The sequence below is a fragment of the Misgurnus anguillicaudatus genome, chromosome 12 (assembly GCF_027580225.2).
Source record: "Misgurnus anguillicaudatus chromosome 12, ASM2758022v2, whole genome shotgun sequence".
Lineage (NCBI taxonomy): Eukaryota > Metazoa > Chordata > Actinopteri > Cypriniformes > Cobitidae > Misgurnus > Misgurnus anguillicaudatus.
The window spans coordinates 32,334,338-32,348,366 of record NC_073348.2 but is presented as its reverse complement, the minus strand read 5'-3'; the positions used below and the strand labels follow the sequence as shown (position 1 = coordinate 32,348,366).

At 35.1% G+C, this 14,029-nt stretch overlaps 1 protein-coding gene across 26 annotated transcripts in view; it reads right to left on the bottom strand.

Moving 5' to 3' along the window:
• Window positions 1-1,211: 1,211 nt before the first annotated feature.
• Window positions 1,212-14,029, bottom strand: part of nbeaa (neurobeachin a) — a 158,548-nt gene continuing 145,730 nt past the window's right edge. For 20 of the 26 annotated variants that reach the window (XM_055208095.2, XM_055208107.2, XM_055208104.2 and 17 more), the window contains 17 exons: window positions 13,510-13,627; window positions 13,320-13,422; window positions 13,111-13,226; window positions 12,900-13,012; window positions 12,617-12,757; window positions 12,160-12,279; window positions 10,488-10,640; window positions 10,056-10,223; window positions 9,745-9,834; window positions 7,108-7,300; window positions 6,853-6,924; window positions 6,600-6,755; window positions 6,309-6,479; window positions 4,212-4,313; window positions 3,231-3,427; window positions 2,996-3,147; window positions 1,212-2,912 (listed from right to left, as the gene is read on the bottom strand). In XM_055208095.2, the coding sequence (XP_055064070.2) occupies window positions 2,822-2,912; window positions 2,996-3,147; window positions 3,231-3,427; window positions 4,212-4,313; window positions 6,309-6,479; window positions 6,600-6,755; window positions 6,853-6,924; window positions 7,108-7,300; window positions 9,745-9,834; window positions 10,056-10,223; window positions 10,488-10,640; window positions 12,160-12,279; window positions 12,617-12,757; window positions 12,900-13,012; window positions 13,111-13,226; window positions 13,320-13,422; window positions 13,510-13,627 (2,256 nt within the window). In that variant the 3' untranslated portion in view covers window positions 1,212-2,821. The remainder of the gene's footprint in view (window positions 2,913-2,995; window positions 3,148-3,230; window positions 3,428-4,211; window positions 4,314-6,308; window positions 6,480-6,599; window positions 6,756-6,852; window positions 6,925-7,107; window positions 7,301-9,744; window positions 9,835-10,055; window positions 10,224-10,487; window positions 10,641-12,159; window positions 12,280-12,616; window positions 12,758-12,899; window positions 13,013-13,110; window positions 13,227-13,319; window positions 13,423-13,509; window positions 13,628-14,029) is intronic. The other 6 variants (XM_055208098.2, XM_055208106.2, XM_073874402.1 and 3 more) reach the window with 1 other exon arrangement.

Below are 14,029 nucleotides of genomic sequence, written 5' to 3'. Positions count from 1 at the left end.
CACATAATTAGCTGTGTTTAGTTTCAGAAGGATGCATCCTTTGTGTCCTCCAGAGGTTGCATACTCTAAGGGGTGCAGTATACGGAGGGTCTTCAAACTAGAATTAAACAAGAGAACCATTGTAGGACATACGGGCAGAAAAGGAAACCGGAGCAACATGAGTTTCATCCTTTGCAAAAATAAAGTTTAATAGGTTTTACTATTATAAATGATGTTTTCATGAAGTGAATACATTTTTGTAATAGGGGAGAGCAGGGGGTTAAAGTATAATTTTTCATAAAAATGTCCTTTTAAAGGAGGTACATTTTTGCTGTGGTCAATAACTCACAAGTGTGCACTGAAAAAATGGATTCATTCAATTAACTCAATTCTTTAAGGTAACTTGTTGCAATTAATTTATTTCAGCTACATTTAAACAAAAAAAAGTTAAAAAACAAAACAAAAAACTTTAGTTTAAAAGTAGATTAAATAAATTAATTGCTACCACTTAAATTAAAAATTGAGTAATTAAATGAATAATTTTTTTCAGTGTGGTTTATCCATACCAGGTGGGATTTTCTACATATGTAGAACGACTTCAGTATAATTTCACTTTGAACATAAGTTACACATTATTTCTTTCGACCCCTTTATTTGGGACTTAAAACAACAGTACAAGATGTTATGTTACTCTAGTATTTACTAAATTATACACTGAAAAAAATGATTCATTCAATTTACTCATTTTTTTTAAGGTAAGTGTTTGCAATCAATTTATTTAAGCTACATTTAAACAAAAGTTTTTTGTTTTGTTTTTAAATTTTTTTTGTTTAATTTTAAATTGATTACGACCACTTACCTTAAAAAAATTGAGTAAATTGAATGAATAATTTTTTCAGTGTACCCGACTCTTATCTTTGAAAAAATAATTTATTTACATTTTCATTTTAAATGTCACTTTCTTCAAATGTATGAAAAGCAACCCGAAAATAAAAACTTGAATTGTTGAGAATTATTTTTTTCAACAGTATGTTCACATCCTCGTAATTATGATATGGCTTGAACGCACCTTACCGTATTTGTAGTGTACAGCTTTTACACTTTTATTTAGTAAAAAAAAAACAATGTACTACACGTTTTGGTATTTATTTTTTACCTGGGGTGTCCAACCTGAAGCAAAAAAAAACAATTTTTTTTAGCTTACTGTAAAGAAAAACTCGTAAACTCAAAAAGATATTTTGATTTGTTTTATTGTAAATACGACAAAAAGGAAACAATTTTATTTTACAGGTATTGTTCTATATATTGGCATGAATTAATATTTAAACATTTTAAGAGACACCTGTAAGATTCTGGCTTATTCAAGTTGCAGCAAATGCATGAAACAGCAGGTGGGGACTGAATTTAAAAATTACATTTCGATCTAAATAAATCATCCTTTATTTATCTCCTGCCAATCAACTGTTCCTCTCCACAAACGATGCATAAAAATAAATTAAAATCATACGCAAATTGACATGATCAGGTACACCTTGCAAAATAAAAACAAAAAGATATATAGCAAATGTACAAATTAAAATATACAATAGTGACCACTTAACCTGCGAGGAGACAGACTTGCACGCAATGTATCTCGTGCATATTCACATACATGGCCAATGACAATGCAAATCAACAATTTATTTGCATAATTTATTCATATTTTGATCTTTGAGCTTCTAAACTAATAATTACACTTCTGCAAGAAAACAACTATATTAATTGTAAAATATAGTTTTTCTCTCAGACTTTTATTTTGAAGAGGGGTTGTAAATACCGGTATTTTCATTACAGATATCTTTCATTTCGCATATTAAACCGAGTTTATGCAGTCACTTTTGGCTACAAGGATATTGCTTACTGTGGCTGTGGTTGTACAACATAATCATCACATATGGTTGTAATATTAATCATTTAAATACAACAAACATCAATGCACAAATTATACAATGGAAGAATGGGTCTAAAATGTGGCCAAAAGAAAATCCTTACACATTGATAAATGATGAGATGTTACTGGTGCAAAGTGTCTGATACAAAAACGTCAACATTAATATTTTTTGTCTCATAAATAATCAAAGGTGTGAGTGAGAGAGGGTTTCTTTATCTTTTTTTTGTTGCTTTTTTCTCCTCTTTATTCTTTTTTACGGCCTGCTTACATGCCTGGCTTTTCTAACCGTCACAATATTTACATATATGACAAAACAATTACCAAATATACAAAGAGGAAATAGAAGCCCGTTTCCTGTCTGATAGGTCACTTCCTCCCTGTTCATCTACAATCCTCATCCAACTCATCATGTCATTGGAACTACACAATATCTTACAGCAAGTCATTAATAAATTAAAGGTGATGAGATCTTCTGTCATTGAGTGAGAAGTATGAACTTCCCCCCTTTGTAGTGAAGAACTGCAAAGCAGCAGTTTGTATTTACAAAGATTAAGTTCACTGCCGTGTCTTAATCCTATCCCAGAATTCCCCTCCCTTCCCAAATAAAACTCGGCCATTTATCTCAAAGCCTCTTCTGTTTGGAGTCCATGCGGTCCGGCTCACCTGCTTTCGTTTGCGTACGATGGTGTTCGCAGACGAAAGGACTTCAGGCATCGCATAATAAGTGGGGAGTGAAGGACAACCCTAAAGATCTAAGGATATGTTAGAGATATGTCTTATATTTGTATCTGGGTTTAGCTCCACCCTGAACTTAGCGACACCGTCAACTGTCTAGCAGGAATTAACCTCACATTGGCTTCGCCTGTGACCCTAAACAACACCTTTCCCTTCTTCTCTCACTGTTTCTCTGTCTCAATATCTGTTTTGGTGTTCGTAGTGCCATCGATTGAAGTCAATGTTGAATGCCACAATGCTGCCTGATGCCATTCCAGTGATCAAAGTCCTGTGAATACATATATAAATATATATATAAAATAAGAATAAAGTAGAGAAATTAAATATATATGTCAAGTCAAGTAGGCTCACCTTTGGTCATGGGACAGGTCCATAGCCCTGATGCCCGCATCACAGCCGGGGTAAATATAAAGCTGCTTAAAGTCACAGGCCTGCCACACTTCAACGACCCCATTGTCACCTCCCGTTACCAGATTTTGTCCGTCGCTGCTCAACAGGATAGCCTGGAGGAAAGAGCAGATGGAAAAGATCAATGGAGAAGATTTGTGTGTATTGAATGTGTGTGTATTGTTGTATTGTCACTTACACGTGTGGAGTCATTGATTTCCATCTGTGCCAGGAGTTTTCCATTAATGCTGAAGTTACAGAATTGTCCTCGTTCATAGTAGATGATACAGTGGCCCTCGCTGGACACAGAGATCAGACGGGGCCGAATACAGTTCTCTGGGCCTTCAAGGGCCCGCAGTAAATCTCCTGTGATGGTGTGCACCAAACATGGGCCCTCTGAAAAAAAGGCACCATTAGAATTCATTTTTTATCATTTTACAAGACAGCATAGGCGTTTCCATAGCTCAGTACAGGGTTAGCAGTGCAAATGTTTTGAGTTTGAGTCACTTAAAATAATGCAAATGTAGTGCATTATCAGAAGAAAACATCAATTTTTTGTATAATAATAATAATAATAATAATAAATGAATAAAAGTAAGGTTGGTGCATGAGAACCATTTACTATTACTAGGATTTTTGGCTTTAAAGGGACAGTTCACCCCAAAATGAAAATTCTGTCATCATTTTCTCATCCTCATGTATGAATACATTTTTTCGGATGAACATAAAAGAAGATATTTTGATAAATGATGGTAAGCACACAGCTGATTGTATCCATTGACTTCCATAGTAGGAAAAACAAATACGATGGAATTCAATGGGTACCATCAACTGTGTGCTTCCCATCATTTATCAAAATATCTTCTTCATCATTTATCACAATGCTTCCAAAATATTTGTTTTCCTACTATGGAAGTGAATGGTTACGGCAGCTGTGTGCTTACCATCATTTATCACAATATCTTCTTTTGTGTTCATCAGAAAAAAAAACTCATACAGGTTTAAAACAACATGAGGATGAGTACATGATGGCAGAATTTTTATTTCTGGGTGAACTATGCCTTTAAGACAAGTTTCACACAATACAAATCAAATCAATTCTGATAATAGAAGTACAGTCCTTCAATTGAAAAGGACAGTATTAGATCAGAAAAACAATAATAAAAAATTTTGCTCTGACCTTTGGCTCCACTGATGACGAGTCCCAGTTCAGCACACACTGACACACACACCACCTCATGATCGTGACCCGTCAGAACCGCTCGAGGTGCTGGATAATCACCTACAACACAGGTTCAGATATCACATATTTTTAATAATAATCTTAGGGAGCGCTTACATGACAACATCCATTAAAAACATATGCATTTTGGTCATTAACTCATTCCCCGCCAGCCTTTTTTGGAAAAGTTCCACACAATGCCTTCGAGGAAAATTTTCTTTTAAAAATATATAAACATACAAATATATCAAAAGAAACAACAGAACCTATGCTTTTAAACAAACAAAAAACAAAGAAAATGGGAAAAAAATGTTTCATCCTATCGTGACTTTTTTCTCGGTTTATAAATTTGAACAAAAAGCTGAAATAATTGCATTTTTGTGAAGGAATTTTGTTCAGAGATCAGATTCAAAATGATTAACAAAACATAAACGGAGTGTACAATTAATAAATAATGTTTTTTATAAATTGGGAAAGGGCGCCAACTAGTTGATAATCGCAGTATTACAGATCACCCTAAAAAATCATCAGGAACAAGTTTTTTCATTCAAATGTTTTCTCTTAATTAAAAGATTTCTTAAATGAAAGAGTTAATTTCTGTAACAATGTGTTCTGGGGTTTTAAAAACGCAAACTTTTGAAAATACCATTATTACTGTCTCTGTGTTAACTACAAAAATTGTAAATTTGTAAAAAATTAAGTCATGCACTTGCAATATTACACTGCCATCTACTGGCCTGGCATTCATAATACAACATTTTAGTAGCTTTCATTGATCTGTATAAACGGCAATCGTTCATGTCATCAGTACACCAAACTGCATGTGTAAGAAAAAATTCTGTTTTCTTGGCCAAATTTTGTCGTGCAAACACACCCTTAATTTTAAAATTAATTGAAAACTTACATTTCAAATATTTTTGAAATGTTATTAAAATGATATTTTTATGTATGCATTGTAACATTACACAGCAGTATTTGACTTGATGCTAATCAAGCATCCTAGAGAGCATAAAAGTAAATAAATTCAGATGAATGACTCCTGTTCATCAAACTAAATATGACCCGTGCTGGCAAAATGAGTCGGAATGAGCAATCTGTCCAAAATGAGTTATATATATTTTGATAATCTCTATATAATGTTTAACATCAAATATTTAACCAAACATTCACTTCTGATTTTCACTTCACATTTTATTTATATCTGTTTGCCAAAACAGATATTTTTAACACTGTAAGTCTGTGTAGATGTCTATATATATCCGGGTCGAGCGCTGCTGCGTCTGTGTGGAAGCTTCAGATCTGTCAGTCAGCGTGAGGAAGATTGTTTTCATGTCTTATCGCTCTTAATAACTGTTTTAACATCAATCAGGTCCAGAAATGTATAACTATTTATAGCTATTTTAACATCAATGCACTATTTTCTAATTCCTGCATGTTTTAAAACCAAAATGTTACACGCGCATGTAGATGGACACGCATCTTTGTATTAGATTAAGCATTAAGGACAGCACACCTCTCAGAAAACATACAAATAAAGACCATTTTAGATGTTTAATGACTATTTAAAGGGACACTTCACCCATTTGCATTAAGCTTTGTATAGTTAGAATGTAGTTAGTATGTTTTTGAATGGTCATGCATCATTCCTGTTTCCCCTGAGACAGGAAAAATATGGATTTCAGTGTTGCACTTCCTTCTTTCAATGATGCAAAAATCATCATCATCTTTGTAGAGGGGGTGAGACTACAAACACACTCCTTTTCTCAGTCAAATAGTCACCAAATTCTACATTTATGTTACATTTCAACTACAAATATGATCCACTTTTACTATAGATTAATGTTTCCACGGGTGAAATGCTTCTTTAAACCCTTGAGATCACTAGACAAGGCCTTAATGTACTTATTTTTATCAAAACCTCAATTTTGACCAAAATCAACATTTATTCTTTCTTTTGCTTGTAGCTCCAAAATAGACGGTGCACACTGACACTCATTTTGCCAGCACAGGTCACAGATTCCCTAATTTGGGTCATTTATTAAACTGTCTACTTACTATTGTTAGGATTATCACCGATGATGTGGTGTCGTCCGCTCCAGTACCACAGCAGCAAGGTGGCGTCTCGCGAGCCAGAGACTATATAACAATCACCGCCAATGTAGGACTCAGATCGCGCAAGACAAGTCACCACGTCCCAATGGCCAAACACGATCTGAGTGAGTTTCCCTAAATGTGGAGTGAACGAACAAGCTCATTTAAAAAAAAATAGATTTGATTTTTTATATCTTGCCAATTTTATCCATTTACTACTTGGCACACAAACATCATCAAATTAAATGGATGCACCTGTTTCTGTCGAGTAAACACGGAAACTCTTGTCCCAGAAGCCACACGCCAGGATGTAGCGGTTGTCTGCTGTTACCACAAAGCAGTGCGTGTTGATCTGTATGCTCTGATCAACCAAATCTGTGATTTGCCTTTTACTAATGCCAGAGTTGTTGGCTGAGAAAGGAAGCACAGAACAGGTGTGAACATGGAAAAAAATCTGTTGTTTTGTAACAAACTTGACAGGTCGAATTACATAATCTGATAAACGTACCAATCAGAGAGTCCATCTCAATGGGGAGATGATGAGCCTGTTCTAATGAATATCCTGGAGCACCTCGGAGACCTACAAAAAAAGTTATTCTTAAACAAACAGAAAAATCCACGAAAAAGCCCTCAAACTGTCTCTTTATGTTAAACTCTTTATCCCATTTTGCTTAAAAATCAGTACCATGCTGTCCACAACCCCACAGAAAAGACGTGACCCACCAGCTCGAATGCTTCACACCTTACATATACTGCTACTCACCCACTGTGTTATGCCAGCGATTGACGGCAAAGAGTCGGCTGCACGTCACCGTGACCGCAGCGGGAATGCTGAGGTGAGGCAACGTGTTGGCTGCCACGTGCGTGACCGGAGAGTTGGAGGGGAATTTTAGCACCATGATGACATCTTGCTGCATTTGGTCCTTGAACATCAGAGGACTCTGGGGAAGGAAACACTGATAAGCAGAAAAGAGCAAGAAGAGAGGAGGAAGAGAGAAGGAAGTATGGGAATATGGGTATGTATAGGGAAAATGAGATAGGAAAGAAAGGAGAAAGGAAGGGAAAACAGGAATTAGTAAGGTAAATTAGAGCGGATCAAAAAGGTAAAGAGGACAGGGTGGGAATCTGGGCAAGAAATTTAGTTCAGCTTTGGATAAGTTTGGACTATTTTAAGAGTGAGAGGGGGAGTTCGACTGACAACATCCAACCCTAGGCAATAAATACCTAAAAAGATAACACATTGATAACAATGATGCCCTAACTGTTTATACAATTCCCCTAGATTTTGTTTTAATCGTGAAAATCATGCACCATATTTTTTTCTAACTATTTATTTGACATAAAAAGCAAACAACATGACTATAAAAAGACATTTGGCCAAGTTTCAATTTTTCTTCCATCATTACACTGGTCCAAAAGATGGCTTCACATACTGTAGCTCTATATTAAAGTAAAATATGTGCTTTCTCATACTTGTTTTAAGCCTTAAATGAGCTGTGTGTAGGTTTTTCACTGTACTAAATAAAAAATACTATAATACATTCATAGATATTTAGGAAGCATGAAAAGGTTACATATCTGTTTCTCTGAAAAACAATGCTGTAGCTAGCTAGCTATTCTCTTTCTAAAAAGTTTTTGTTTTGGTCTGTGTGATCCCACCCACTGTCAATTTACCAATAGACAGCTCGGTTGCCAGTTATCACGGAGACCGCAATGGCCCATAAATGCAACTTCCGGTGGACGCAACTTCCGAAATGAGCCGCAGATTAAGTTATAAAAATCCACATGAGCGGGATTGTAATTTGCAGACAACAAAAACATTGCAATCCTAAAAATGAGCAGATGAACTATGCTTTCCACGTCAATAAGTGTCTGGCAACCCGAAAAAAACATCTCCAAGATTTTGCATTTACACTGCAAAAAATGATTTTCAAGAAAACATTTTCTTAGTCTTGTTTTCAGCACAAATATCTAAAAATTCTTAAAGGGGACATTTCACAAGACTTTTTAACAATGTAAAATAAATATTTGGTGTCTCCCGAGTACGTATGTGAAGTTTTAGCTTAAAAAACAATAGATAATTTATTATAACATATTAAAATCGCCACTTTCTAGGTTTTTTTTGGGTCTGTCCTTTTAAATGCAAATGAGCTGAGCGCTGCACTAAATGACAGTGCTATGGTTGGATAGTGCAGATTAAGGGGTGGTATTATCCCCTTTTGACGTCACAAGGGGAGCCAAAATTTAAATTTTTTACATGCTTGCAGAGAATGGTTTACCAAAACTAACTTACTGGGTTGTTCTTTTACACATTTTCTAGGTTGATAAAACACTGGGGACCCATTAATAGCACTTAAACATGAAAAAAATGTCCCCTTTACATTAAGATGCATTTTCCTAATGAGAAAAATGACCTAAGAAAATAAGTCAAACATCAAATTTTTGTGAATTTGTGCTAAAAACAAGCAAACATTTTTTTTTTCTTAAACAATGTATTCAAGAAAAATTACCCCACTGGCAGACGTTTGCTTGTTTTAAGCACAAATTCACTTAAATTGTTAGACTTTTTTTCTTAGGTAATTTTGCTCTGCAAGAAAATACACCTAATAATATCACAATACAGACTGCAAAAAATTATTCTCAAGAAAAAAAAATTAGTATTTTTGTTTTCAGTAAAAATATCTAAAAATTCTTAAATTAAGATGCCTTTTCTTGATGACTTGATGAGCAAAACACCCCAAGAAAATAAGTCTAGTTTTTAGACAAGTGACAAGCAAGAAAAATTTGCCAATGCGGTTAAGCAAAAAAATCTTGAACATTTTTCTTAAACACTAAATTCAAGAAAAAAAATCAAGAAAAATTTGCTTACCCCATTGGCAGATTTTTTTGATTGTTTTATGCACAAAATTACTTAAATTTGACATTTTTGGTCTAAAAAACTAGACTTATTTTCTTGGGTCGTTTTGCTCCTCAAGAAAAAACATCTTAATTTAAGAATTTTTTGATATTTTTACTGAAAACAAGAGAAAAATACTAAGATTTTTTTTTTTAATCATTTTTTGCAGTGTATTTAATTATTTTATATATTTCTACAAGACAAAATTACTAAGTAACACATTTTTTTGCAGTGTTTAATGTGCATGATTCCTTAGTATACTATATGTTATTCAAAAGAAAATGTTAGGGGATATAATCTGATCTATATAGAAGGCATGTAATAAAGACGTGTCAAGATAAAAGACTACAGTATAATAAATCTAATTACAAAAACCATAATATTCATCTACATATAAGATCTAATATAGATATCAGTAAGAAAGATGTAATAAAGACTTTAATAAAAGAGCTAATACAAGTCCCAAAACAGACATTATAATAAAAATTTTGAGCGTTATCTCACCAAATGCATTGCAGAACTGCGGGGCGGATGAGGTTCTATTAGCAGCTGAGATGGAGCCTGTCCAAATGACTGAATCTGAGCCTCCATAGTCTACACGGATACAGAAAAAACAAAGCAAACGATTACATTTCCAGTACATTACATCGCAGGACACTGTTGTGAAAGTGCCGATCTCTATAAACAAAATACGCTCTGTTCATTTTGTAAAGGAATGAAGAATATTGACAGGTAGGACAACAACATCACTATTAACCAGTCATTACATGTGAAATCTTTAAGCTTCACAGATCGTTACACAAGGACTTTAATACCTCTCTCATCTGAGGGTCGCTGATGATGTCCAGGTTCACGGAGCCCTCGTAAGACATGTAATGGAAAACGTTAAGGGCCCTAATGGCTTCAGGGCCCCTCTGCTTGTAGCCGAAGATGAGATCGATCCACTGGTGCAACTGACACGACACAAATTCACTCTCCAGCGCCTGACACGACACAGTTAATGGAAGAAACAATCAGGGGTTTAAAGAGAAATTACCAGCTTTGTAAAGTCTATGTCAGGTTTAAAGTAGATTTTTTTCCTTTTACAAATTGAAGTGCTCTATTTAATGAACCGATGGCCTCATTTGGCTTAGACTCTTGACACTTTGAAAAGATTGCCTGAATCGAACTATTAATTCAAATAATGTTGTAATTGCACAGTAATGTGAGCCTCAGCAAAGGTACACACACACACACAAATCTCTCACCATCCTGTTGATGCGAACAAAGTCCTCTGGTTTTTTGGCCCAGACTGGCAGATCCACATCACAAACGGCTGTTCGGTCCTCTCTCATCCCCAGGTTATATTCGCTACTGTTCACAAACATCTCAGGGAGGTAGTAAAACTCAGGTATCAGCTCCTGTTACACATAAACACATTTATGTTGACAGAACAGAATTACAATCATTTACATTATAGCCAAAATATAATAGACATAAAATACATTAAAAGTGCACATATTATGCAAGTCTCCGGTATAGAAAGAATGTGTCTGTGAAGTTTCAGCTTAAAAAACACGCTTTTTTATAGCATGTCCAAAATGCCCCTATTTGGATGGGAGCAAAAAAGCGCCTTTAATTTGTGTAAATGCAAATGAGCTACAGCACCTCATTCCCTTTTCAACAGACAGGGAGCGCTTTTGGTTAAAATAGATCTGATTCCTGTGATTACAGTCTGAGACAACAGTATCTTTAGCAGTGTTTTAGCGCTACAGCATGCTAACAAACACATTTACAAAAGCTTTTAGGTCAAATTAACCAGCCAGTCAGTGGCTGGGGGCGGGCCTTTATCAGTGTGACATCACATTGATAAGAGAATCAAAACAACATGTCTAATGAGATCAGAAAAGAAGTAATGGGTGGATTTTTTCATTGTAAGGTTGTTGGGTTCACACACTGCCAACACACATTTGGGAGATTCTAGCGAAATTAGACTTATGAGGTGTCATGAAACATTTTGATAAAAAAAGTAAATGCTATCAAAATAAGAAGCATACAGTTATTTTGTACATGATTTCAAATGACATCATACAAACCAATTAGGTTTTTTCCACCTTTAAAGGGAAAATTATCATTGCCGCAACGTGTCCATGACTGGATTTGGGTTCTTTGACATGGAAATATTTATAATTAAAAAATCTAAAAAATAAAAAGCTTCAGTGCATGTTATACTATAAACATTTACAGTAAAGATACATGTGGTATTTGATGATCATTGGTAAATGTAGAGACAATAATAAGGAATATAAATGTGTCCAAGAAAAATGTTCTCATCCTCCACAACAATTTTCAATCATTTTTTTAAGCCCTACTCAAGATGGCTACCAGGTAAGCAGTTCTTATTTTTTCTCTCCAGATAAAAGTTGAAATTTTGTTTGTCATAGTACCTAGACAACTTTTAGTTCTCATTAGTTTGTAAATGCATATGTTTAATGTAATATCATGTTGCGGTAATGTTAATTTTTGATAATGATAATCTAAAAAATGTAAATAATTCTATAGGAAATATTTTTTAAATCCTCTAAAAATAATGGTTATAGTACGTTCAGACCTTAATCTTATATGTGCAAATAATAGGCTTCAAGGGCTTTTTAATAAAGTCTGGATTTCGTAAGAATCACCCATTTAGAAAAGCTTTTAGGTCAAATTAACCAGTCAGTCATTGGCTGGGGGTGGGGCTTTATCAGTGTGACATCACATTGATAAGAGAATTAAAACAGCATGTCTAATGAGGTCAGAAAAGAAGTAGTGGGTGGATTTTTTTAATTGTAGGGTTATTGGGTTCACACACAGCCAACACACATTTATGTAAAAAACAGTTTTCGTAGGGTCTGCCAGTTTATGCATATTTGGTTTCGTTCTGTGAAGTTTTGTTCTTACCCTAACGTCAGATGTGTCCCTCTGACAACTTCGCCAAGAGCGAGCAATACCAGAGAATGTCCGATCAGGATGGTCAAACTTGTTGTCATTACAATTCAAGAAGAATGTTGTAAAGGGTTCCTGGAATGATGAGAAAATGGAATACTTTTATATTTATGTACAAGCTAGTATCTGAAGTGCATTCAAGCTATACATTTTGTCAGTATGTTTCCTAGGGAGTCAAACCCATGACTTTGTGTAGCAAATGCAATGCTCTACCAATTGAGCCACAGGAAAACTTAATGCAACCAAAGGATTAAAAATTAAACTGATACTACTTACACCAAAAACAAGAAAATAAAGTCAACGAGTTAAAAGAATAATAAAATAAAATGTGTATACATAAAATAAACGTAAATATAAAAAACCCAGCAAGCAATTATTAAAGACATAATACAGATCTAAAGCAAGTACTTACTATCCTGACAAGCCAGTAGAGAGTTGACGCCGCGGTGGAATAAAGTGATGCGTAATGATGGGGCGGAGTTCCATCGTCCTCCCATGTCTCATAGCGTTCGGCGTAAAACACGGCTCGCTTTGGATTGAGGGCTCCGATTGGCTGTGGTAACAAGCAGGAAAGAAATTAAGGAATACCGGGGATTGGAATAACCGCATAACAAAAACGTACTGTATATCGTAATGGTCAAGATTTTTCAGCATTTTCTTGAAAGACATACAATAAACCAGCCTGGCGTGATTACCTTTGATAGATCCCTGAAATTCCCTGGTAAGGTAAGATCCAGGTCCTCGGAGTCGTAGTTAGTGAGGACCCAGGGGAAGACAGGATATTGGTTTAGATCATTATAGGTCCTCCCTGGAAATAAAAAAAAAAAAACTGATTACATTGATGCTTCACATCTTGACTACCATTATTAGTAGCGATACTGTAACTGAGGTGAACGTGGCTCTCACCTGCGATTGTGTTCAGAAACATGAGGTACTCAAAATTGGAAATTTCTCTCCGTTGCCATCTTTGGGTCATGTTAGACGACTTAAAGAGCTGCCGTGGTGTCGCAAGAGAAATACGTCTGTGGAAGAAACAGTAATGTGATAATGGAAAAAACACAGGCTAATAATACTGTTATTGGTATATTGGTAAAAGTCAACATCAAAGACCTTACCTCGCCTGAGGGAGACCATAGCTGGTGCCGACACCCACCCGAGGTAAACTATACACCACCTTTTTCACCGTGGCCTGATCTGGGAAGTTAAACATGACGGATGCTGTGGAGGGAAACGATGAAGAAAGAATGTTAATAAAAAATAGAAATATATTTATTTTTATATGATTTAAGCATTTCAGTCTCTTACTCCTGTTGGCCATGAAGACCTCCAATCCAGTGTTCTGGAGCAAGTAACGTCTAGAAAAAACTGCTCTGATCTCACTAAACATCCACTTGCCGTGCAGACCTTCAGTGTACGCCAACACCTGTCACACAAAACATATACAGCACCTTAACACGTGGACGCAAAAGTACATCTGACATGTTTTCTTGTAAATAAGCATTTTTTGTCAGGCTCTTACAGTATGTTTAGGTTTAGTTATTTTACTTTAATGGCAATGAAAAGGTTATAAGTCAGTAACTAAAATGCCTTAATTTGATAAATGTAATTTTAGTCATTTCATTGGCATTTAAAGGGACACTCAACTTTTTTTTGAAAATATGCTCATTTTCCATTTTTTACCATTTTGGAATCCATTCAGCTGATCTCCGGGTCTGGCGCTAGCACTTTTAGCATAGCTTAGCATAATCCATTAAATCTGATGAAACCATTAGCATCGCATTCAAAAATGACCTAAGAGTTTGAATATTTTTCCTATTTAAAACTT